The following is a 23,160-nucleotide window of genomic DNA, read 5'->3' as shown; positions in this document are numbered from 1 at the left end:
GAAGGGTCTAGGCCCGAAACGTCAGCCTTCCTGCTCCTATGATGCTGCTTGGCCTGCTGTGTTCATTCAGCTCTGCACCTTGTTATCTCAGATTCTCCAGCATCTGCAGTTCCTACTATCTCTGAGCTATTAATGAGGGATGTTTTAATTATCTTAAGTTTGCAGTTTTGTGGTTGAAACCATAGATGCTTATGTATGCACAAATGTAGAAGCTTAAATGGAATTAAGAGAATTTTCTGAGGTAAATTGAATTAAATCAATGCTGTTTACAAAAGTTAGATAAACTAATTTCAGTAATTTTCCATCCTGAAGTTAAAGTATAAAGAATGGCACTGAATTAAGCATGACCATGTGTAACTTTAACTTTTGGATTTATTTATTAAATACAAATGACAATACTTATAACATTCTTGACAACATTACAATGATCGATCAGAACCGCAATGTTTTTATAAACTTTTTCTTAACTTTTAATTCCAAAATTTTTATCCTTTTCAAATAAAAAGAGGATTGCTACAGTGGAGAAGAAACCTGCAAATGTAAACGCAATGATTGTTCAGCAAAATCCTGTGTGAAGCCCTTGGAATATTACCCCTGGAATGGGTCAGGGAACCTCCAAACAGGCAGAGATTTAAAAAGAAAAGATAACAGGAAGAGTTGACTATTCCCTCTCTCGGCAGGAAGGTATTTCTTGCAGGCATGTCCGCGTTACCCTCCAGGAAGATACCAAAAAAAAGTGGTTAACAACTAATTGCAATAGTAATCAGTGTTGTTATTGGCTAGGCATTCTAGTATGTGGAGTTGAGTGCTGTGGGGGCCACAGTTTTTCGGCAACAGCCATTTTAAACACTGAAGCAAAATACTGCAAATGCTGGAAATGTGAAAGAAACACAGAATGCTGGAGAAACTCAGCAGGGCTGTGGAGAGAGGAACAGAGTTAACATTTCGTGTCCAGTATGACTCTCCTTTAGAACGCCTTTTTTAAATACCCCTGCATTGCAGATAAAACAAAGACAAAATTCTCTCACTTGAAGTGCTGGAATTCAGTTCACATTGAAAGGAATCAGAACAGAATTTCTGCCAATCGGTAAAGCTAAAATCTCAATAAGGGCACTGCTAAATCTCAATATGCATGGTGGTTCAGTGGTTAGCACTGCTGCCTCACAGTGCCAGGGACCCAAGTTTGATTCCATTCTTGGGTGACTGACTGTGTGGAGTTTGCACATTCTCCCTGTGTCTGTGTGGGATTCCTCCAGGTGCTCCAGTTTCCTCCCATAACCCAAAAATGTGCAGGTTAGGGTGGATTGGCCATGCTAAATTGCCCATAGTGTCCAGGGATGTGCAGGTTAGGGGGTTTAGCCATGGGAAATATGGGGTTATAGGGATAAGGTATGAGGGTGGGATGCTCTTTGGAGGGTTGGTATGGACTCAATGGGCCAAATGACCTGCTTCTGCACTGTGGGGATGCTATGATATCCACACTACTGCCATCCAAAAACAGTTGCAACATCATCTTTTCTGATCTTCACTAACAGTTCAGAGACGAATCAATTTCTGTCTTTTTTCTTATCTTTTTAGGTACATCTCTTATTTCTACTATCTATGTGCATGTGTTTTATTATTATGTGTTCTTGTGTTTAGTAATTAATAAACACACAGTTATTGTAAATTTTAGAAAGTCTAGTTAAATTGGCTCCTGTAAAAACATAAATTCATTTGGGTCTGGTGGAAAGCTATCTACAAGGAAAGGATCCTTTCTAAGGGAATGGGTGAATAACAGAGGGGAGTGAGTTCCTCCCTCCTTACTTGAAACTTAACAATGTGGGGCTTCCTGTCTGGAATTGTCATAAATTGGGGAACCCATCCTGCACCTAGTCATAACAACAGTTATTCTAAAAATAGATTTAGTGGAGTTGAGATTTATTAGTTATTAACTGAGTTTTTAAAATTCATTCACAGGATGAGGGCATCGCTGGCTAGGCAGCATTTATTGCCCATCCCTAATTGCCCAGAGGGCAGTTAAGAGTCAACCACATTGCTGTAGGTCTGGAGTCACATGTAGGCCAGACCAGGTTAAGGACATGAGTGAACCAGATGGCTTTTTCTGACAATTAACAACAGTTTCATGATCATCATTAGACTCTTAATTCCAGATTTTTATTGAATTCAAATTCCAGTAGCTGTCATGGTAGGATTCGAGCCATTTCAAACCATGAAATTGTTGATACTTTTTAAGACAAATATTATTTATTATCATATTAATAGGGAGGTGAGAGGAAATGAATTGACATTGCTAAATTTGAATTAACATCGTTTTTAATTCAAAATTTGTGGTCAATGATAAAGGTGCGCGACTTTGTATTTAATATGTTTATAGTTACCAGCAGAATTCTAGATTTCTCTTGTGCAGCAGCATGTTGTATTTAGAAAATCATTTCTTCAGGCTGGGAATGATGGTATATAATGGGTTAGCAATATCCAGAAAACTCAACTGCTATGGTCGCAATGACAGCTGGTGCAATTTAAGTCAATTTACTAAATATCTAGAATCCCACTAACAATGACCATGAAACTATTGGATTGTTATGAAGAAATTTTCAGTCAGTTTCGCTAATGTTCTTGAGAGAAAGAAATCTGTTGTCATCACCTACTCTGACCTACATGTGACTCCAGGCCCACAGCAATGCAGTTGACTCTGAAATGCCCTAAGCAAGCAATTTCCACAGTAACAAAGTTGCTGGAAAAGCCCAGCAGGTCTGGCAGCATCTCTGAAGGAGAAAACAGAGTTAACGTTTCGGGTCCGGTGACCCTTCCTTAGAACTGATGGTGGCTGGGAAACGTCAGTTTATATGCAGAAAATAGGGAGGTTAGTGGGGTAGAGAGTAAATGATAGGATAGAGCCCAAAGAGAGAGAAAGACAGTTGGACAGACAAAGGAGTTGCTAACGATCAGGCTGGGAGGGTGAATAGTTGTTAATGGGGACTGTTAGTGACTAACAACAGAGGGCGTGTAATGGCAGGCTATGTGGTAACAAGGCCTGGTGTGTGGGGTGGGGGGCTGGGACATGGGAGAGTTTAGGCCCTAAAATTCTTGAACTCAATATTGAGTCTGGAGGGCTGCAGGGTGCCCAAGCGGAAAATGAGGTGTTGTTCCTCCAGTTTGCGTTGAGTTTTGCTGGAACACTGCAGCAAGCCAGAGACAGAGATGTTGGCCAGGGAGTAGGGTGGTGCGTTAAAGTGGCAGGCAACAGGTAGTTCAGATGAGGCCAACTTCAACAAAGGAGCCTCCGAAATGTCCACCTTCTTCCTCAACCGAGGATTCCCCAGCTCTGTTGTCGACAGGGCCCTCAACCAGGTCCGACCCATCTCCCGCACTTCTCCCCTCACCCCTTCTCTTCCCTCCCGCAACAGCGATAGGGTTCCCCTTATCCTCATCTACCATCCCACCAGCATCCACATCCAGAAGATCATCAGATGCCACTTCCGCCATCTCCAGCGAGATGCCACCACCAGACACATATTCCCCTCCCTTCCCTTGTCCGCCTTCCGCAGCGACCGTTCCCTCCAGGACACCCTGGTCTACACTTCCTTCACCCCCAACACCTCCCCACAGCCCTATGGCACCTTCCCCTGTAACCGGCGAAGGTGCAACACCTGCCCATTTACCTCCTCCCTCCCCAGTATCCAAGGGCCCAAACATACCTTTCAGGTGAAGCAACACTTCACCTGCACTTCCCAGAATCTAGTCTACTGCATTCGCTGCTCACAATGTGGTCTCCTCTACATTGGGGAATTGAAGCATAGACTGGGTGACCGCTTTGCAGAACATCTACGTTCTGCTCACAAAAAAGACCCTGAACTACCTGTTGCCTGCCACGTTAACGCACCACCCTGCTCCCTGGCCAACATCTCTGTCTCTGGCTTGCTGCAATGTTCTAGCAAAGCCCAGCGCAAGCTGGAGGAACAACACCTCATTTTCCGCTTGGGGATCCTGCAGCCCTCCGGACTCAATATTGAGTTCAATAATTTTAGGGCCTAAACTCTCCCATGTCCCAGCCCCCTACCCCACACACCAAGCCTTGTTACCACATAGCCTGCCACTACACACCCCCTGTTGTTAGTCACTAACAGTCCCCATTAACAACTATTCACCCTCCCAGCCTGATCATTAGCAACTCCTTTGTCTGTCCAACTGTCTTTCTCTCTCTTTGGGCTCTATCCTATCGTTTACTCCCTCCCCACCCAACTCCCTATTTTCTGCATATAAACTGACGTTTTCCCAGCCACCATCAGTTCTGAGGAAGGGTCACCAGACCCGAAACGTTAACTCTGTTTTCTCCTTCAGAGATGCTGCTAGACCTGCTGGGCTTTTCCAGCAACTTTGTTTTTGTTCCTGATTCACAGCATCCGCAGTTCTTTCGGTTTTTAATTTCCACAGTAAGCCATTACCAAACTACGATGGTAAAGTTGAAGGATAAAACCAGATAGACCGTTCAGGCACCAGACATGACTGAAGTACAAACTGTCCAGTGACCCTGCAAAGTCCTCTGGACCAAAGAACATTTGTAAGGTTTTGGAGTAGATCTGTAGCTCAGGTTGTGGGTGTTGAGGTTGGTTGGCTCACCGAGCTGGTTTGTTGTTTTGAAGATGTTTCGTTACCATGCTGGATAACATCCTCATTTGTGCCAAAGCCAAGACAGTGTTTTTTTCTCCAGCTAGTCAAGCAACGGTCTTGACATTATCATAACCAGCGAATCACTATAGTCCAATCTCAAAACTCCAAAACCTAGGTCTTGCCTCTGCCCTCTGCAACTGGACCCCGAGCTTCTTGACCCCCAGACTGCAATCAGTGAAGATAGACAACAGCATCTCCTCCATGATAATCCTCAACACTGGCGCCCCGCAAGGATGCGCTCTCAGCCCCTTACTGTACTCCCTGTACACCCACAACTGCGCAGCCAAATTCCGTACGAATGCCACAAGTTTGCTGATGACACCATCGTAGTAAGCTGCATATCAAACAATGACGAGTCAGAATACAGGAAGGAGATAGAGTGCTTGGTGTCGTGGTGCATTGATAACAGTCTCTCCTTCAATGTCAGCAAAACTAAAGAACTGAGCATTGACTTCAGGAAGAAAGGAGGAGGTTACACCCCCATCTAAATTAACGGAGCTGAGGTGGAGAGGGTCGACAGCATCAAGTTCCTCGGAGTGACGATCACCAACATACTGTCCTGGATCTTCCATGTAGATGCAACAGTCAAGAAGGCACAACAACACCTCTTCTTCCTCAGGAGGCTTAGCATATTCGGCATGTCCATAAGATTCCTCACCAACTTTTACAGATGAAGCATAAAAAGCATCTCATCTGGGTGCATCATGGCTTGGTACAGCAACTGCTCTGCCCAGGACTGTAAGAAACTACTGAAGGTGGTGTGCACAGCCCAGACCATCATGGAAGCCAACCTTCCATCCATGGACTCCATTTACACTTCTCGTTGCTGCAGAAAGGCTGCCAATATCATCAAAGACCCCTCCCATCCCGGTAATGCTCTCTTCCAACCTCTTATGTCAGGCAGAAGATACAGAAGCTTGATACATGCACCAACAGGTTCAAGAACAGCTTCTTCCCTGCTGTTATTAGACGGATGAATGGACCTCTCTAATTTCAAATCCAATGTTGATCTTCCTTTTGTGCATCTCCTGTGCAGTTGTAACCCTGTATGCCTCGCTCTGTCTAAACACCCTGTGATCTATATGTCCTTGTTTGCTATGATATGCCTGTATCGCTCACAAAACAAAACTTTTCACTGTATGTAGGTATTTGTGACAACAATAAATCAAATGAAACCAAATCAAATATTGTACAGTTGATGTCCCAGCGTCCTCCATCACCATTCTCGGTATGGCACTGCTGCCTCACAGCGCCAGGGACCGAGTTCGATTCCACCCTCGGGCAACTGTCTGCGTGGGTTTCCTCTGGGTGCTCCGGTTTCCTCCCACAGTCCAAAGATATGCAGGTTAGGTGGATTGGCCATGCTAAATTGCCCATAGTGTTCAGGGATGTGTAGATTAGGTGGGTTATAGGGGGATGGGTCTGGGTGGGATGCTCCAAGAGTCAGTGTGGACTTGTTGTACCAAAGGGCCTGTTTCCACACTGTAGGGATTCTATGATTCTATGAATGTCCTGGTTCCTACGGTAGAGGTAGATTATGTATTCTTAGCAGGGAATGTTCAGTGGGTCCTCATTATTGATACCAACTCCATAGGGTGGCATCATATTGAACATGGGCAAGGAAGTCGCTTAGTTACAAAGTACCAGCCACCCTTAGCTGATGAATCATTACTCCCTTACGATGAACAGCATTTGGAAGATGGTAGGGTAACGAGGGCACAGATTGGATTCTGGCTGGTGAACTTTGGACATCACAAAGACTGGCTCAGTGGCACCACCATTGACCAAGCTGGCCAAGTTCTGAAAGTCATATCTGCCAGGCTGGGGGCCTGAGAACCAATGAAAAGAGAGGAACTTGCTTGACTCTGCACTTCATTTGCCAGCTGCAGACATACCTGCTGAAGACAATATTGGTCAGAGTGACCACGTTACGGTCCTAGTGGAGACAAAGTCCCATCTTCATGCTGGCTATAACATGCATCATGATGAGTCGCACCATCACCATGTTGAAAAGGATAGACTCCAAACAGCTCTAGCAGCGTCCATGAAGTGTTGCGTGTGGGCCAACAGCTTCAGTAAAACAATACTCAATCCCAAACTCGGTGACCTGGCACATCCCTCAATCTACAATTACCATCAAACCAGGGGATTCAGTGAAGGGGTATCGAGAGGAATTCAGAAGCACCAAATGTAACTAAAAATGAGGTGCCAACCCGGTGAAGCCACAACTCAATGTAAAAGACAATTTGCATTTGGCACCGCCGCTAGCCTAGGGGTCAGTTAGCTCAGATGCCTGGACGACTGGTTTGCGATACAGAATGCTGCCAAACAGGGTGGGTGCAATTCCCTCTGTGGCTGAGGTCACCATGAGAATCCCACTTTCTTGATCTTGCTCCTCACCAGAGGCATAGTGACCCTCAGGTTAAACTCACCCCCAGTTGTCATTCTCTAATGAGACAGTGGGACTATGGTGACTTTACTTAGTATCTTTAGCCAGTAAATGTGGAGTTGATAATCCACCTCAGCCTCCTCTTTTGGGAGGGGGGCGGGGTGTGTGGGTCCACGCATCCACAGCTTTCACTGAGTTCAACTTACTCCATGTGATCGCTGGGCATGGTTGAAAACATTGGATCCTGCAAAGGTTATAGCCCCTGACAACACCCCAGAAAGAATACTGTGCATTTATTCCCCAGAACTAGATACACCCTGGAGAAGTTGTTCCAGTACTACTAGCATTCAACTGAAAATTTGGAAAAGAGCAAGACAAATCCAATCCATCCAACTACTGACCCATCAGTTATCAGAAAAGTGTCACTTAGTGTGTTACCAAGAGGCACCTACTCAGCAACGCCTGCTCAATGACACTCAGTTTAGTCTCTGCCAGGGCTACTCAGCTCTATTCAACAGTACAGCTTTGGTCCTAACTTGGCCAGAAGAGGTGAGAGTGAATGCTGTTGGCATCAAAACAGTATCTGACAGAGTGTGGCATTAAGGAGCCGGGGCAAAATTGAAACCAGAGGAAACTGGGGGGATATCCTCCTCTGGGTGGTTAGTTTGCACAAAGGAAGATGCTGGTGGTAGTTGTTGGAGGTCTGTCTCCTCAGCCCCAGGACATAGCTGCATGAGCTCCTCAGATTAGTGTCCTGGGCCCAACTAGCATCTTCATCAATGATGTTCCTTCCAGCATTAAGCTCAGACGCTTGGATATTTGCTGATGATTATCACTGTTTTCAAGTTTATTTGACCTCATGCAGCAGGATCTGAACAACATTTGGGCTTGAATCGATTTGTGGCAAGTAATATTTGTGCCATGTATAGCAGGCAGTGACCTTCCTCATGAGGAAAATCTAACTGTTTCATAAAAACATAAGAAATAGGAGCAGGAGTGGGCCATCTGGCCCAACGAGCCTGCTCCGCCATTCAATAAGATCGTGGCTGATCCTTTTCGTGGACTCAGCTCCACTTACTTGCCCGCTCACCATAACCCTTACTCCTTTTACAGTTCAAAAATCTCTTTGCCTTAAAAACATTTAATGAGGTAGCCTCAACTGATTCAAAAGGTGTGGAATTCCAGAGATTTACATCCCTTTGGGTGAAGAAGTTCCTCCTCTGTTCGGTTCTAAATCTGCTCCCCCTTATTTTGAGGTTATGACCCTAGTTCTAGTTTCATGCACCAATAGAAACAACCTCTCTGCTTCTATCTTATCTATTCCCTTCATAATTTTGACATTCCATGGTGTTGCCAATGGTGAATACCCAACCATCACCATGGTTTGGGGGCATTATCATGATAAGAAAACTTAATTCATTCAACCACATTAACAAAGTGATGGAACACTCTCCACTTGCCCGGAGCAGTTTTGATCCAACAGTATTCAAGAAGCTCAGCATCACCCAGTAGAACATCTCACTGGCTCTCTTTCTGGCAGGGGAATTGAGTTTAAGAGTTGCAAGGTTATGCTGCAGCTCTATAACACTCTGGTTAGACCACACTTGGAATATTGTGTTCAGTTCTGGTCGCCTCATTATAGGAAGGATGTGGAAGCTTTAGAGAGGGTGCAGAGGAGATTTACCAGGATGCTGCATGGACTCGAGGGCAGGTCTTATGAAGAAAGGTTGAGGGAGCTAGGGCTTTTTTCATTGGAGTGAAGAAGGATGAGAGGTGACTTGATAGGGGTTTACAAGATGATGAGGGGCATAGATAGAGTGGATAGTCAGAGACTTTTTCCCAGGGCGGAAATGACTATTACGAGGGGACATAATTTTAAGGTGATTGGAGGAAGGTATAGGGGAAATGTCAGAGGTAGGTTCTTCACACAGAGAGTGGTGGGTGTGTGGAATGCGCTGCCGGCAGTGGAAGTGGAGTCAGATACTTTAGAGACTTTTAAGCGACTCTTGGAATAGGCACATGGAGGATAGTAAAATGTAGGTTATGCACGGTAGTTTGATCTTAGTAGGATAATAGGTCAGCGCAACATTGTGGGCCGAAGGGCCTGTACTGTGCTGTACTGTTCTATGTTCTATGTTCTTTCCATCATCTTTAACTGTTATTCCATCCAATGATGCACAGGAACAGCAGAGTGTACCATATCCAAGGGGCACCGCAGTGACACACCAAGAGTTTCTTTGGTGCCACCTTCCAAACCCACAACCTCTTACATGGAGAAGGTTCAATGGCACATGGAAACACCAACCTCACCAAGTCACAAGCCATCTACGTCACTCTTCCTTCACTGTCACTGGGTCAAAATCCTGGATGCCCCTCTGTAACAATGCTGATGGTATACTAGACCACATGAATTGCAGTGGTTCAAGAAGCCAGTTCATCAACGTCTTGTTAAGGGTGATTAAGGAGGGGTAATAAATCCCATTGATGAATAAAAATGAGTTTAGTGTGGAATCAGCTGCAAAGATCTGGGGCTTGTGTAAACAGGTAACAGCTTGTTTCATCAACCAATCAGGTTTCCTGGCACCAGCTCCATCTCTGTGGTACCAGGGAAACTCTGCACAAAAAATTAAAAGAGCAAAATATTAAGATTAAAAGAGACAGAAATGTCAGGTTAAAATGTACGCTTTGTTCTAGTTTATAAAAATTCCAACAATAATTAAAATACAAAGGATTTCACTCCACATTTGTACATTACAATTTTAGTGCAAGAGAGGTAGTTTCATAGTCATTAAGACTTGAAAATCTATTAAAGATTAATTTGAATAAATAAGATATTTGTGTGTTTGGTGAGTATCCTGTGGATAAGCACCACAGCACCAGCCTTTCCTCTGTTTTAATACAGAATCTATCAGCATAGGCCAGTATGGCACAATTAGTGAAAGAGCAGGATAAATCATAGGTTGTTTACAGAACAGAAAGAGGCCACTTTGTCCATCCTGTCTGAGGCAAGCAAACAAGACACTTCGCTTAATCCAACTTTTGAGCATTTAGTCTGGTGCCAGCAGGTTAGAGCAGTTGAGGTGCATATCCAGTTAAGGGTTTCTTTGTCTACAACCCTTTAGGCAGTGAGGTCCAGATCCCTACCACCTTCTGAATGTAAAACCTTTCTCCTCATTCTCCCCTCTAACTTTCTGTTAATCACTTCAATCTATGTTCCTTAGTCACTGACCTCTCTGCTGAGGTCTATTACATGCTCCGAACAAAAATCTCAAATGAAACCTTCCGTTGGTCTCTTCCATTCCAAGGAAAACACCCCCATCCTATCAGATCTCCCCTCAGCGCTGCATCCTCCCCTCCTGGCCACATTCCTCTGCATCACCTTGAGTAGAATTACATTATTTCAATAGTGAAGGGACGAGAAATGCACCCAGTTGTGGTCTAACTAGTGATTTGTACAGTTGCAGCATAGCCTCCAACATACCAACATCCTCCACCTCTACATATAGAGTCATTGAGTCATACAGCACAGAAACAGACCCTTCTGTCTAACCAATCCATGCTGAACATAATTCCAAACTGAACTAGTTCCACCTGCCTACTCCTGGCCCATATCCCTTCAAACCTTTCCTATTCATATACCTATCCAAAGGTCTTTTGAGTGTTGTAATTGTACCTGCATCCACCATTTCCTTTGGATGTTCATTCTACACGTGAACCCCTTCTGTGTAAAAAGATTGCCACCCATAGCTTTTTTAAATCTCTCTCCTCTGCCTTAAAAATGTGCCCCCTAGTCTTGAAATCCCCCATCCCAGAGAAAAGATGCCTACCATTAGCTCTACCTATGCCCCTCATGATTTTATAAACTTCTATAAGGTCACCGCTCAATCTCCTACGCTCCAGTAAAAAAAAATCCCAGCCTTTCTTTATAACTCAAACCTGCCACATCCGGATTCGTGGTACCTTGCTGATCTTTCACGGGCCCCACCCTTCCCTGAGTTATCCTCTTATTCTTAATGTATTGATAAAACATCTTTGGGTTCATTTTAATTTGCTTGTCAATGTTCTTTTAAGAACCACACCACCCCCTCCGCCATTCCCCTCCCCAACCCCACTTTGCTTCCTTACTTTCCATCTTGATATCCCTCCATTTTCTATATTCCTCTTGGCTTTCTGCAGTAGAATTCTGGGTGCTAAATATAAGCTTTGTTTTTTATGCTGTGTCTTATCCTGTAAGCACCTTGACATGCAGGGATACTCCAGCTTTCTCTTTGTGGGAATGTGTTCACTCCAAACCCCCTGTATCTCTTCTCACTGCTCTTATGCTGACTTACCTTCAAGTCACTGTTTCCTGACCACTTCCACTAAATCACTCCTCAGCTGAATAAAACCACACAGCAACTCACTGATTTCTGCATTGCACTGGAAATATTTGGTCAGTGAAAGCTACAATCCAAATTACCTCCTACTGTGAAAATTTGCAGAGTGTGAATTTTACAGCAGAACGACACAGGGGCGATAACTAATTCCAACGTTATAATTAAAGAATTTCTCTTATCTGCTGATGCAACAGTAATAGAATGGCTTTCATTGGCATGTTTGTCATTGTATTTTACCCGATGTCGTTATAAGACTTACTAGTTTCTAGAACACTAATGTTATAGACCAGACCAAACCCCCTCAAAATATATTCAGAAGATAGTCTAGACCCTCACATTTTCTTATTTTAAAGGCAAATGAAAGGTGTTGCGCTCCAGATGCAATTTGATTGGTGAAACTATCAAGTTTAAGCAAAACATACTTTATTTTTACACTACAGTTAAAATACAGACAAAATAAACAGAAAATAAATAATTGGGTTAATTGTAACTATTGAAATACATAACAAAAAAAATACTATTAATTAACTGTTCCAATATAATAACATCCCATAAACACAGCCTTGACTGAGGCAAATTGAGTAAAACAGATTGTCTCACATGCAAATCTAGCAGCAGGAAGGGAACCCCAGCTTTTAGGTGTAACAGAGAGAGGAAAAAGAACTTCCATATCCAGATTCAAGACTCCAGCAAGTGCTGAAAGCTAAAACTAAAAATCCTGGTTCTGTGGGAGCCTGACCACACCCATTCAGGGTGCTGCTATCTTTCCAACTTTTAAAAAACCCAAGGCCCACAAGCTGTTTACTTTATTGCCTTTGGAGCAGACTGCTGGTCACCTCTGTCTCAACATTTCTTCATAAAAAAAGGGACAAAATACATCTCTTGAAGCCATAGTACAATAATTTCCAACAGGCCTGAGTGTCTACTGTGCTTGTTTGTACTCACCATTTGGTTAATGGATTTGCCGTCTTTCACTTTGATTGCAAGCCCCAAATCTGAGATCCTACAGTTGCCGTTGTCATCCAGCAGCACATTCTCTGGTTTCATGTCACGGTACACAACCTTCATGGAGTGAAGGTGCAGGATTCCACAAGTAATCTGGGCTGCGTAAAATATTGTACGCTTCATTTCGATTCCCCTTTCTCCGATGTTGTAAATATGAAATTTCAGATCTCCTCCATTCATCAAGGTCATGACCAAACACAGGTAGTTCTTGCTTTCACAAGCATAGGCCAAACTGACAATAAATGGGCTGTTTGCCTTTTCCAAGATTTCCTTTTCAAGGAGGGTCATCTGCTCTCCATGTTTCTTTTTTAGCCGTTTCTTGTCCAGCTGTTTACAGGCGTACATCTTACCAGTTGTTTTCACTTGTATAGCACACACCTAACAAGGCAAAATTTGATGCTTTTAATTCAGACAATAATCTGCCTTAATCCACTGATTTTAGACAATCCCTTTGCAAATCTAAAAACATTGACAAATATTTAAACCAATGAAATACATAACTGCTTGTTATATATTTTTAAAATTTAGTGTTATAGGATTTTTACAGCACAGGATGAGGCCTTTTGGCAAATTGTGTTGGTACTGTTCATCAACTATTCTATCCTGTTTTCCAGCTCTTGGCTCATAGACTTGTAAATATTTTCTATTCAACCTGTTCAGAAATTTTGTGACAAGGTGGAACTTGAATCCGGAATATTTGGCTCAGCAGTTTGGAAGTTACCACGCAAGAGTCCAATCTATAGCCTTGTAGATATTTTCTAATCAGCAATGGAGCAAGTGGGACTTGAACCTGCATCTCCAAGCTCAGACACAGGGATATTACCAGTGCATTGCATGCTATGTCATTTCAAGTACTCAACTAAATACTTCTTATATATCTTGCAAGTTTAAGGTTTTAGCGAAGATTTGTAGCTCGGGTTGTGGGTGAGGTTGTTGATTTGCTCGCTGAGCTGGCTTGATTTTGTTCAGATGTTTCGTCACCATGGTAGGTGACATCATCAGTGAGGCTCCGATGAAGTGATGTTATTCTATTCCACTTGGAATTTATACTGTCCGGTCAGTTATGGTGAGTAGCGTCATTTCCGGTTTTGATCTGTATGGGTTTGCATATGGGGTCCAATTTTATATGTTTTTTGATTGCATTATGGGTGGAGAACCATGCCTCCAGGAATTCCTGTGCGTGTCTATGCTACCATAACAGACCAGACAGCATAAATTCCAAGCAGAGTAGAACAACATCGCTTCATCGGAGGCCTCACTGATGATGTTACCTGGCATGGTGACAAAACGTCTGAACAAAAACAAACCAGCTCAGCGTGCAAGTCAACAGCCTCAACTTGTAAGTTCCTGCCTCTACCACCCTTTCAGGCAACAACTTCAGATACCGGCCCTCTCTGGGTGAAAATTTGTTTCCTAAAATCCCCTCCAAACCTCCTCTAAACCTTAGAACTGTGACCCCACCTCAGGTTATTGACTCCTCTACTGAGGGCAAACGTTTCTCCCTATCTATTGATGCTCCTCAGAACTTTGTATCAGGTCTCCCCCTCAGCTAGCTCTGCTCCAAGCATTCTGACTGACAATTCTAAGTGCAACAATGCTGCAACGACAAGAAAAAAATTATTTTGAAGCTTGTTGCTCTAAAATTTATAATTTTTCTCTAGACTTCTATAAGAATAGGGTTTTTGTTCTGGAACTGGGATCCCTGACACTGGATCTTGATGCCATATTTGGGGTCAGGTGCCCAAGTATTTCTGTCGGGGAAGCTCAGGGTCCTGAAGCTGGGGTTCACCAGTGTAGTGTTCAAACAATCCTCCCATCCTGGGGCTGCCAGGGAGGAGTGAGGACCTCGCAATGGAGGGGGCCACTAGAAAAGAATCATAGAATCCCTACTGTGTGGAAGAAGACCATTCAGTCCATCGAGTTCACAATGACCCTAAAAAGAGCATCCCCCCCAGATCCATCCCATCCCTGTAAACCCTTGCATTTCCCAGGGCTAATCCACCTACCCTGCACACTATGGGCAATTTAGCATGGCCATTCTACCTAACAAGCACATCTTTGGACTGTGGGAGGAAGCTGGAGCACCCGGAGGAAACCCTCACAGACATGGGAAGAATGTGCGAACTCCACACAGTCGCCCGAAGCTGGGATCAAATCTGGGTGCCTGGTGCTGTGAGGCAGCAGTGCTAACCACTGAGCCACCATGCTGCAACAGTGATCATATCACAGGAAGATTTAAAAACAAAAATAAATTGCAAAAGACCAGAAGTATCCCTGGGTCTCCATTGTGGAGGGGTCTGTGGCCAAACTGAACGGCCAGTGGTGGCCTGATAGCCATGCAGGGGGTGTGGGGGCTGGGGGTAGTCTGAAGCTCCATGTAATGCTCAGTGAAAAGCAACATATTGAGGATGCTGGGAAATTTGAAACAAGAACAGAATGTGCTGAAGAAACACAGGGGATCTGGAATCACCTGTGGAGAGAGGCAGGCAGAGACAAGGGTTAACATTTCAAGTCCAGTTGACTCTTCCTTGGAAACCCCAGCCTCCACGTCCTGGGGGTGGGGAGAGAGGGGGGCTGTGTTTTGGCCTCAGTCTCAGGGTCTGGGGGTGGAGCTGGTTTCCCTACCTCCCAGTGAGAATGGGAAATTCTTCCCCATCAAAACAGGGGTCTTCTTACCTCTCCAAATCCACCCTTGCCTAACACCCTGAACTGATAGAAGTACTTCTCGGTTATAGGCTGTCGTTCGAATGCTTTCCACTGCAAGAACTTAGTAAAAAATGGACTGTTTTGGAAGTCTTGGAAAGGTTGCCCAGTGAGGAACACTTTAGCTTCTGTCTGAGCCCTCGGCAGGAGTTCCTCAAAATCCTTTTCCGTTGCATCTTTACACTTATCAGCCAGGCCCTGGCTGAGGAAGGACAGGTAGTTCTTTGAATCAGGTTTCAGAAAGTTAGTGACAATGTTCTGCCTCAGATTGTCCTTCACCCCATTTTCGGCCAGATAAAAGTCAGTAACTTCATTTACAAAATCCACAGCGCCTTGGTAGTCTGGAACGGTTGCTGTAAACATATGAAACAACTTCTTGCCAATTGGCTGTCTCTCACATATGCTCTCAAAGGCAATATCAATATTTTGTCTGACTGAAGCACTTTGTTGATGGCTTGGTAAAGCTAAACTCTGTCGCTTCTTTTTCATCTCCCTGAAATCCCCATCCACGCTCCTGGCTTGCAGGTAAACCGTGTTTGCTATCAGGTTTTCGAGTGCTCCCATGTCACACATGTTGCTTTGTTTTGTAGGTCCTCACTCTGTGTGAAAGTATCTAGAGTCCGTCTTCACCTTGTATCGCCGTGATTCAATGGGTTTGCGTACTGTTATATACCTCCCAGATTCCCGTAAGTACCTTAAGGTGTTCGCTTCAGGAGATTATGATGCCTAAGCGGTTTCCATCTAAGTAGATTTTCACTTTTCACGTTTAGTCAGTGGCCTTTATGAAAAGTAATTGACAACATATTTAGAGGTGCTCAGTTACATATCCGTTGAGTTCAGCAGTTTTCCTAACTTGTCCCTTCACCTTATAAACTATTGTCCATAACTCTGAACAGCAGCATGCATTTTTGAAGAACTATGTTCAGAAATACAATTTTCATTATTTGTAATTAAATTTAAATTTTAAAACAACAAATGCAAATAACCTATGAGTAAAATTTTGAAGCATACGCACAGTGCAACGTAGATGTGTGTCATGTTGCTTTTTCAAACGTTACTAAGACATAGCTTAAAAAAGGTTTATCACAGGGTTATTTTATCATAACTAAATCCCGTCATCATCATTTACTAAGGGAGCTGTCCATTAAGGTTGATAGAAACATCAGCAGCCTACAGTGATGTATTAATTTAAGGTAAACTGTCACTGTATTGCAAGATATTTTAGAGTCATCAGTTCACAGATCATCATTAGTGGGCAGACATGGTATCACTGGGTTTCAGGTTGTTGCCCTGAACACCAGGGGTTCAAATCTCACCTCAGGATTTGGTGGGATTTGAATTCAATTAATTCAGGAATTGGAAATTAGTCTATTAAGCAATCATCAACTATCATATAAATCCAACTGGTTTATTAATGCTGCTTCAGGAAGGAAATACCCAGGAATATTGTTAGCAGTTTTGGTCCCTATTTCAAAGGAAGGATGTGCTGGTGTTGGAAGAGGTCCAGAGGAGGTTTACAACAATGATCCTGGGGATGAAGGCCTTGTTATATGAGAAGCAGTTGAGGACCCTGGGTCTGTACTCGATGGGATTTAGAAGGATGAGGGGGATCTGATACAAACTTACAGAATACTGAGAGGTCTGAATACAGTCGACATGGAGAAAGTGTTTCCATGAGAAGGAGAGATTAGGACCCGGGAGCACAGCCTCAGAGTGCAGGCATGTCCCTTTAGAACTGAGTTAAGGAGGAATTTCTTAAGCCAGAGGGTGGTGAGTCTGTGGAACTCACTGCTGCAGAAGGCTGTGGAGTCATTGCATGTATTTAAGACAAAGATATATAGGTTCTTGATTGGTAAGGAGATCAAGGGTTATGTGGAGAAGGCAGGAGAATGGGGTTGAGAAATATATCAGCCATGATTGAATGGTGGAGCAGACTTGATGGGCTGAATGGCCTAACTCTGCTCCTATATCTTATGGGTCTTACAGTTTAGTCTGGTCTATAGGTAACTCCAAACTAACAGCAATGTGGGTGACTCTTAACTGCCCTCTAAAATGGTCCAGTAAGCCAATCATTTCAAGGAATAATTAAGGACAAGCAACAAACACTTGCCTTGTCTATGATGCTGACCACCCCACAAAAGAATAAGTAAAACAGTATGATTGAAATGAATAATAATGCTACAAAAATAAGGAGCTGCTACAATTTATTTTTAGACTATTATTTTAACATATATGAATTTCATCATTCTGTGGCAAGCAATTTTGGTGGTTGACTTTTAAATGCCGATAATTTTGGTGGAAGGATCAGTAATTTTAAGCGTTATAAATAACTTCTGGTTAAAGATGATATGATTTCAGTCGGACAACCAGCTGTAAGCATGGTATACTTCCTGCAGAGTGAAAGGGTATTCACTTCCTACTGAAGCTATAATGAAACCATTAACAGGGGAAAGGTACTTCACAGTAATTACAATATAAATGTACCAGCATTATTTAATCGATAACTTATACCTGTTCTAAAGAGATGCAAAGCACCTCAGGAAAAATACTCAAGATGACAAATCCTGGTAAATTTTGGTGTTACAACATAAAATGCAAACTTGCCATAGTCCAAGCAGCCGATAGAATCCCTACAGTGCGGAAAAAAGGCCATTCAACTCCTTGAGTCTGCAATGACCCTCCAAAGAAATCCCACCCAGACCCAGTCCCGTACCCTAGCCAACCCCACATCTAACCCATGGCCAACCCACCTAGCCTACACACTCTTGGACACTGTATAGGGCTGCCGTCTCATAGAGAGAATTATTGGTGGTGAGGAGCATAGGAGGCTGAGGGCAACCTTATAGAAGTTTATAAAATCGTGAGGGGCATGGATGGCCAAGGTCTTTTTCCCAGGGTAGGGGAGCTCAAAACTACAGGGCATAGGTTAAAGGTGGAGGGGAAAGATTTAAAAGGGACCTGAGTGCCAACGTTTTCACTCAGAGGGTGGTGTGTATGTGGAAAGAGCTGCCAGAAGGAGTGGTAGAGGCTGGTACAATTACAACATTTAAAAACATTTGGTCAGGAGGGGTTTAGAGGGATATGGGCCAAGTGCAGACAAATGGGACTAGTTTAGTTTAGGAAACCTGGTCAACATGGACACATTGGGCTAAAGAGCCTGTTTCCATGCTGGACGTTTTTATTTAACCTGAGGGGAGAAATTGAGAAGGTCAGTTCTACATGGTAATCTCAGCCAGTGCAGGAATTAAATCCACACAGTTAGCATCACTGTGTATTGCAACTGACTGTCCAGCCAACTGAGCTAACCAAAACCCTTACTAATACCAAAGGAAGCAAAAACACACAAATTGAAATCAATGTAAAGTCATTTATGATCTCATATTGCTGTCACCTGTCTTGATATTCACATGACATTTTAGCAGTGGCACCTATTACAACCCTGACACTGACTAACCAGTAATTTTTTGAACAACTGTCAAACCTGTATTATTCTAAACCTGTAAAATTGCTAATGCTGCCAGATTTATTCCTCAATGCTTTTGAGCACTTACCCACTCAGCCACAGTTTCAAAATATATTCTCACTTTCTCTGTCTCATGCCTTGCAGTGTCTCACCGCTGTGCCAGGCAATCTGCCCTTGGTCTCCTGCCAGTGCTACATTTGAATGGCTGTTTGGGTATGCCTAGAAGGGTCCCATGGTGACTCACACTACAATTTCCTCTCCTTCCCTTTGAGGAATTACCTACTCACTGATTGGCACCTCTTCCTGACAGCATGAGCAGAATTCTTAAGTGTGGAATCATTGGCTCAAAGCCATAACCAGCCTTTCTGTGCACAGCATCTTGGAGCTACCATGTTAAACTGCTTTCATACATATAATACAGCAATCAAAGGAAACTGAGCGACAGATAGAGAATTCAGGCATTAATCCATCTTAAACCAATTGGATGGAAATCTCCTTCTTCTGAGGCTGCCAAGAGGTTTGACAAGTCTGTTCAGTTCTTCAATCAGTCATTTGTGAATTTCTAAAATGTAGATGTGTCTGATGTCTGCAGTTAAAGTGAAAATCCATTTTGCACTTACATCCGTGACTTATAGATGTGAAATTAAGTTGGTTGTTAAATTTGTCCACTTTTTAAAAACTGGCAAGGCAAACATTAAACTCAAGCCAAGATTCTAGATATTTTTGAAACTGTTAGGCATCCTATGTGGTTTTAAACTTCAAAGACTGACAATATTAAATTTTGCAATCATCTAGGCTTGAAACATTAGCTTGCTCTCTCTTCATGGATCCTTCCTGACCTGCTGTGATTCAGCATTTTTGTTCTCAGTTAAATTTTGCAAAGTTCTTACTCTTAAGAATAATAGATTGACCACTCTACAACATAAAACTGCCTGAAATTTATTCAGAATGATAGATATCTGATTATATTACTCGCTTGGAGCTTGTATACAGTGGTCCTTTTGCAGCTTAAACCCAAGAGTGTTTCATCACTCAGTAAAACAGTAAACTTACTTACAGAACATTACATAATGGGCCAGAGTTTGCAATAAGCATTAGGGTGACAGTGACTCCACCCTTTCCATCACCCAACCCACCTGAACTCACACTCCCCCCATCCAAAATCCGCAGACTAGCAACTTGCAATAACTACACATGCAGTTAAATACTGAGATCTGGAAGCTATCACGGATATTTCTCAAATTTTCTGAACTGAAAGCGCTGTGTAACATCCTGAGGTTTTGAAGTGGAAACATTAATCTAGTCACCCTAATCAAATAGCCTGCAAGAGCTCCTGAAATGCACTCCAATCTCTTCCTTCCTTCTATGACTTACCATAGAATGTCCAACTTGCTCTCCCAACTCCATCTCCAACTCCAAAAGACAATGTAGTCGAGGAGAATACAGTCTATTAGACTAGACGGGATTGAGGTTCATAAGGAGGAGGTGTTAGCAATTCTGGAAGGTGTGAAAATAGATAAGTCCCCTGGGCTGGATGGGATTTATCTGAGGATTCTCTGGGAAGCTAGAGAGGAGATTGCAGAGCCTTTGGCTTTGATCTTTATGTCGTCATTGTCTTCAGGAATAGTGCCAGAAGACTGGAGACTAGCAAATGTTGTCCCCTTGTTCAAGAAGGGGAGTAGAAACAACCCTGGTAATTATAGACCAGTGAGCCTTACTTCGGTTGTGGGTAAAGTGTTGGAAAGGATTATAAGAGATAGGATTTATAATCATCTAGAAAGGAATAATTTGATTAGGGATAGTCAACACGGTTTTGTGAAGGGTAGGTCGTGCCTCACAAACCTTATTGAGTTCTTCGAGAAGGTGACCAAACAGGTGGATGAGGGTAAAGCGGTTGATGTGGTGTATTTGGATTTCAGTAAAGCGTTTGATAAGGTTCCCCATGGTAGGCTATTGCAGAAAATACGGAGGCATGGGATTGAGGGTGATTTAGCGGTTTGGATCAGAAATTGGCTAACTGTAAGAAGACAGAGGGTGGTGGTTGATGGGAAATGTTCATCCTGGAGTTCAGTTACTAGTGGTGTACCTCAAGGATCTGTTTTGGGGCCACTGCTGTTTGTCATTTTTATAAATGACCTGGATGAGGGCGTAGAAGGATGGGTTAGTAAATTTGCGGATGACACCAAAGTCGGTGGAGTTGTGGATAGTGCAGAAGGATGTTGCAGGTTACAGAGGGACATAGATAAGCTGCAGAGCTGGGCTGAGAGGTGGCAAATGGAGTTTAATGCAGAAAAGTGTGAGGTGATTCACTTTGGAAGGAGTAACAGGAATACAGAGTACTGGGCTAATGGTAAGATTCTTGGTAGTGTGGATGAGCAGAAAGATCTCGGTGTCCAAGTGCATAGATCATTGAAAGTTGCCACCCAGGTTGATAGCGTTGTTAAGAAGGCGTACAGTATGTTAGGTTTTATTGGTAGAGGGATTGAGTTTTGGAGCCATGAGGTCATGTTGCAGCTGTACAAAACTCTGGTGCGGCCGCACTTGGAGTATTGCGTACAGTTCTGGTCACTGCATTATAGGAAGGATGTGGAAGCATTGGAAAGGGTGCAGAGGAGATTTACCAGGATGTTGCCTGGTATGGAGGGAAGGTCTTATGAGGAAAGGCTGAGGGTCTTGAGGCTGTTTTCGTTAGAGAGAAGAAGGTTAAGAGGTGACTTGATAGAGACATACAAGATGATCAGAGGATTAGATAGGGTGGACAGTGGGAGCCTTTTTCCTCGGATGGTGATGGCTAGCACGAGGGGACATAGCTTTAAATTGAGGGGTGATAGACATAGGACAGATGTCAGAGGTAGGTTCTTTACTCAGAGAGTAGTAAGGGCGTGGAATGCCCTGCCTGCAAAAATAGTAGACTCGCCCACTTTAAGGGCATTTAAATGGTCATTGGATAAACATATGGATGATAATGGAATAGTTTAGGTTAGATGGGCTTCAGATTGGTTTCACAGGTCGGCGCAACATCGAGGGCCGAAGGGCCTGTACTGCGCTGTAATGTTCTATGTTCTATCTCCATCCCTCTCCCTGACCGGCTATTACAACATCTTTCTTAATATCAAAACACATTCTCACATTCACAGCTAACACAGAGTTAGCCTCATTGATGCTACTAACTTATTTATCATTCCATTTTTTATTAAAAGATTTAAAAATCATTTTGATGCAGATTGACAGCACAATAGTTTCATAAATTCATTCTTTTTCCCTTCATGGGACGTGGATGTCACTGGCTGGGCTGTCCCTAACTGCCCTTGAGAAGGTGGGGGTGAGCTGCTTTCTTGAACCGCTGCAGTCCATGTGCTATAGAGTGACCCACAATGCCCTTTGGGAGGGAATTCCAGGGTTTTGACCCAGTGACACTGAAGGAATGGAGATATACTTCCAAGTCAGGATGGTGAATGGCTTGGAGGGGAACCTGAAGGTGGTGATGTTCCCATGAATTTGCTGCCCTTGTCCTAACAACTCTGAGCTGTCTTCTCCTAAACTATCAGGAATCCTTTTAAAACAAAAGACTAAAAATCCTGTGAAAGAATCTATAGCATTATATATGACCAACCTTCTGCTGAATTTACAAAAAACTGATGAGTTAGGCGATGAATGCTTTATTTTTATCTCATAATAACTATGATGCTATATGTCTTTCGTCTGTCCTACCTTTATGTAATAATTGCAGTTAAGCTAAATGCTGTAAACAATCCTATAAGATGCTTACATATTATTAGAAAAACAATCCCCCCTGAAAAGACAAAAAATACAGTCCTTCTTGAATAACCTTACAAATTTTGAACTGTTCACTAACTTAGTTCAAAATTTGGAAAAAAAAAAGGTGTGTTGTTATCCTCTCTCTGTCTGTCAAAGAATATTTCACTCTGATGGATGTCAATGTGTGAGGAAGCTGTCAGAAACAGACAGTGCGTGGTACTTAACATTCAACTAGGTTACGTTGAAAGGATAATCCTTTAAAACCTTAGCTCCAAAACACTTGGATCGTTGTTAGGCATCTTTAATTTCAATTTAGAATTGAGAAATACTCCAGAAATAATGTGCTGTCTCTTTACATCAAAGGAATATCTAATTAGTGTGATACATGGGTGGAATCCTGTCAAGAAGAGTACTAATTGGCATTGTACTTCTTTCAAATGCAGTTAATCAGGTTGATGGACATCAAGGGTTGAAAATTAGGTTATTACCATTGAGAGGCAACTTGTGAGCCAAGAACAGAAAGGTACATTGCTGCTGAACCAGAAGAATGTATCTTGGAAATTTAGATCTAATGCTGATGATTTCTTAGCTTCAGTGCATCATTCACTCTTGCAGATAGCGTAGGTCTTCCTTTTAATCAGAATTGATTCACACTCCCCTACATCTACTTCCATGGTGATGTAACCCCGGGCTGTGATAATAGTTGAGATAACAAGGTGTAGAGCTGGATGAACACAGCAGGCCAAGCAGCATCAGAGGAGCAGGAAGGCTGACGTTTCGGGCCTAGACCC

At 43.1% G+C, this 23,160-nt stretch overlaps 1 protein-coding gene across 1 annotated transcript in view; it reads right to left on the bottom strand.

The window, feature by feature from the left end:
• The window catches only part of LOC109917976 (rhodopsin kinase grk7-a), a 24,115-nt gene extending 8,395 nt beyond the window's left edge, over nucleotides 1–15,720 (bottom strand). The window contains exons 1-2 of the mRNA XM_020517872.2: nucleotides 15,121–15,720; nucleotides 12,385–12,822 (exon numbers count right to left, since the gene is read on the bottom strand). Coding sequence (XP_020373461.1) covers nucleotides 12,385–12,822; nucleotides 15,121–15,720 — 1,038 coding nt within the window. The remainder of the gene's footprint in view (nucleotides 1–12,384; nucleotides 12,823–15,120) is intronic.
• Between the last annotated feature and the right edge of the window lie 7,440 nt (nucleotides 15,721–23,160).

Source organism: Rhincodon typus, chromosome 13 (genome assembly GCF_021869965.1).
Source record: "Rhincodon typus isolate 14 chromosome 13, sRhiTyp1.1, whole genome shotgun sequence".
NCBI classification, from domain to species: Eukaryota; Metazoa; Chordata; class Chondrichthyes; order Orectolobiformes; family Rhincodontidae; genus Rhincodon; species Rhincodon typus.
Note: the sequence above shows the minus strand (reverse complement) of the source record. Positions and strands in the feature narration are given on the sequence as shown.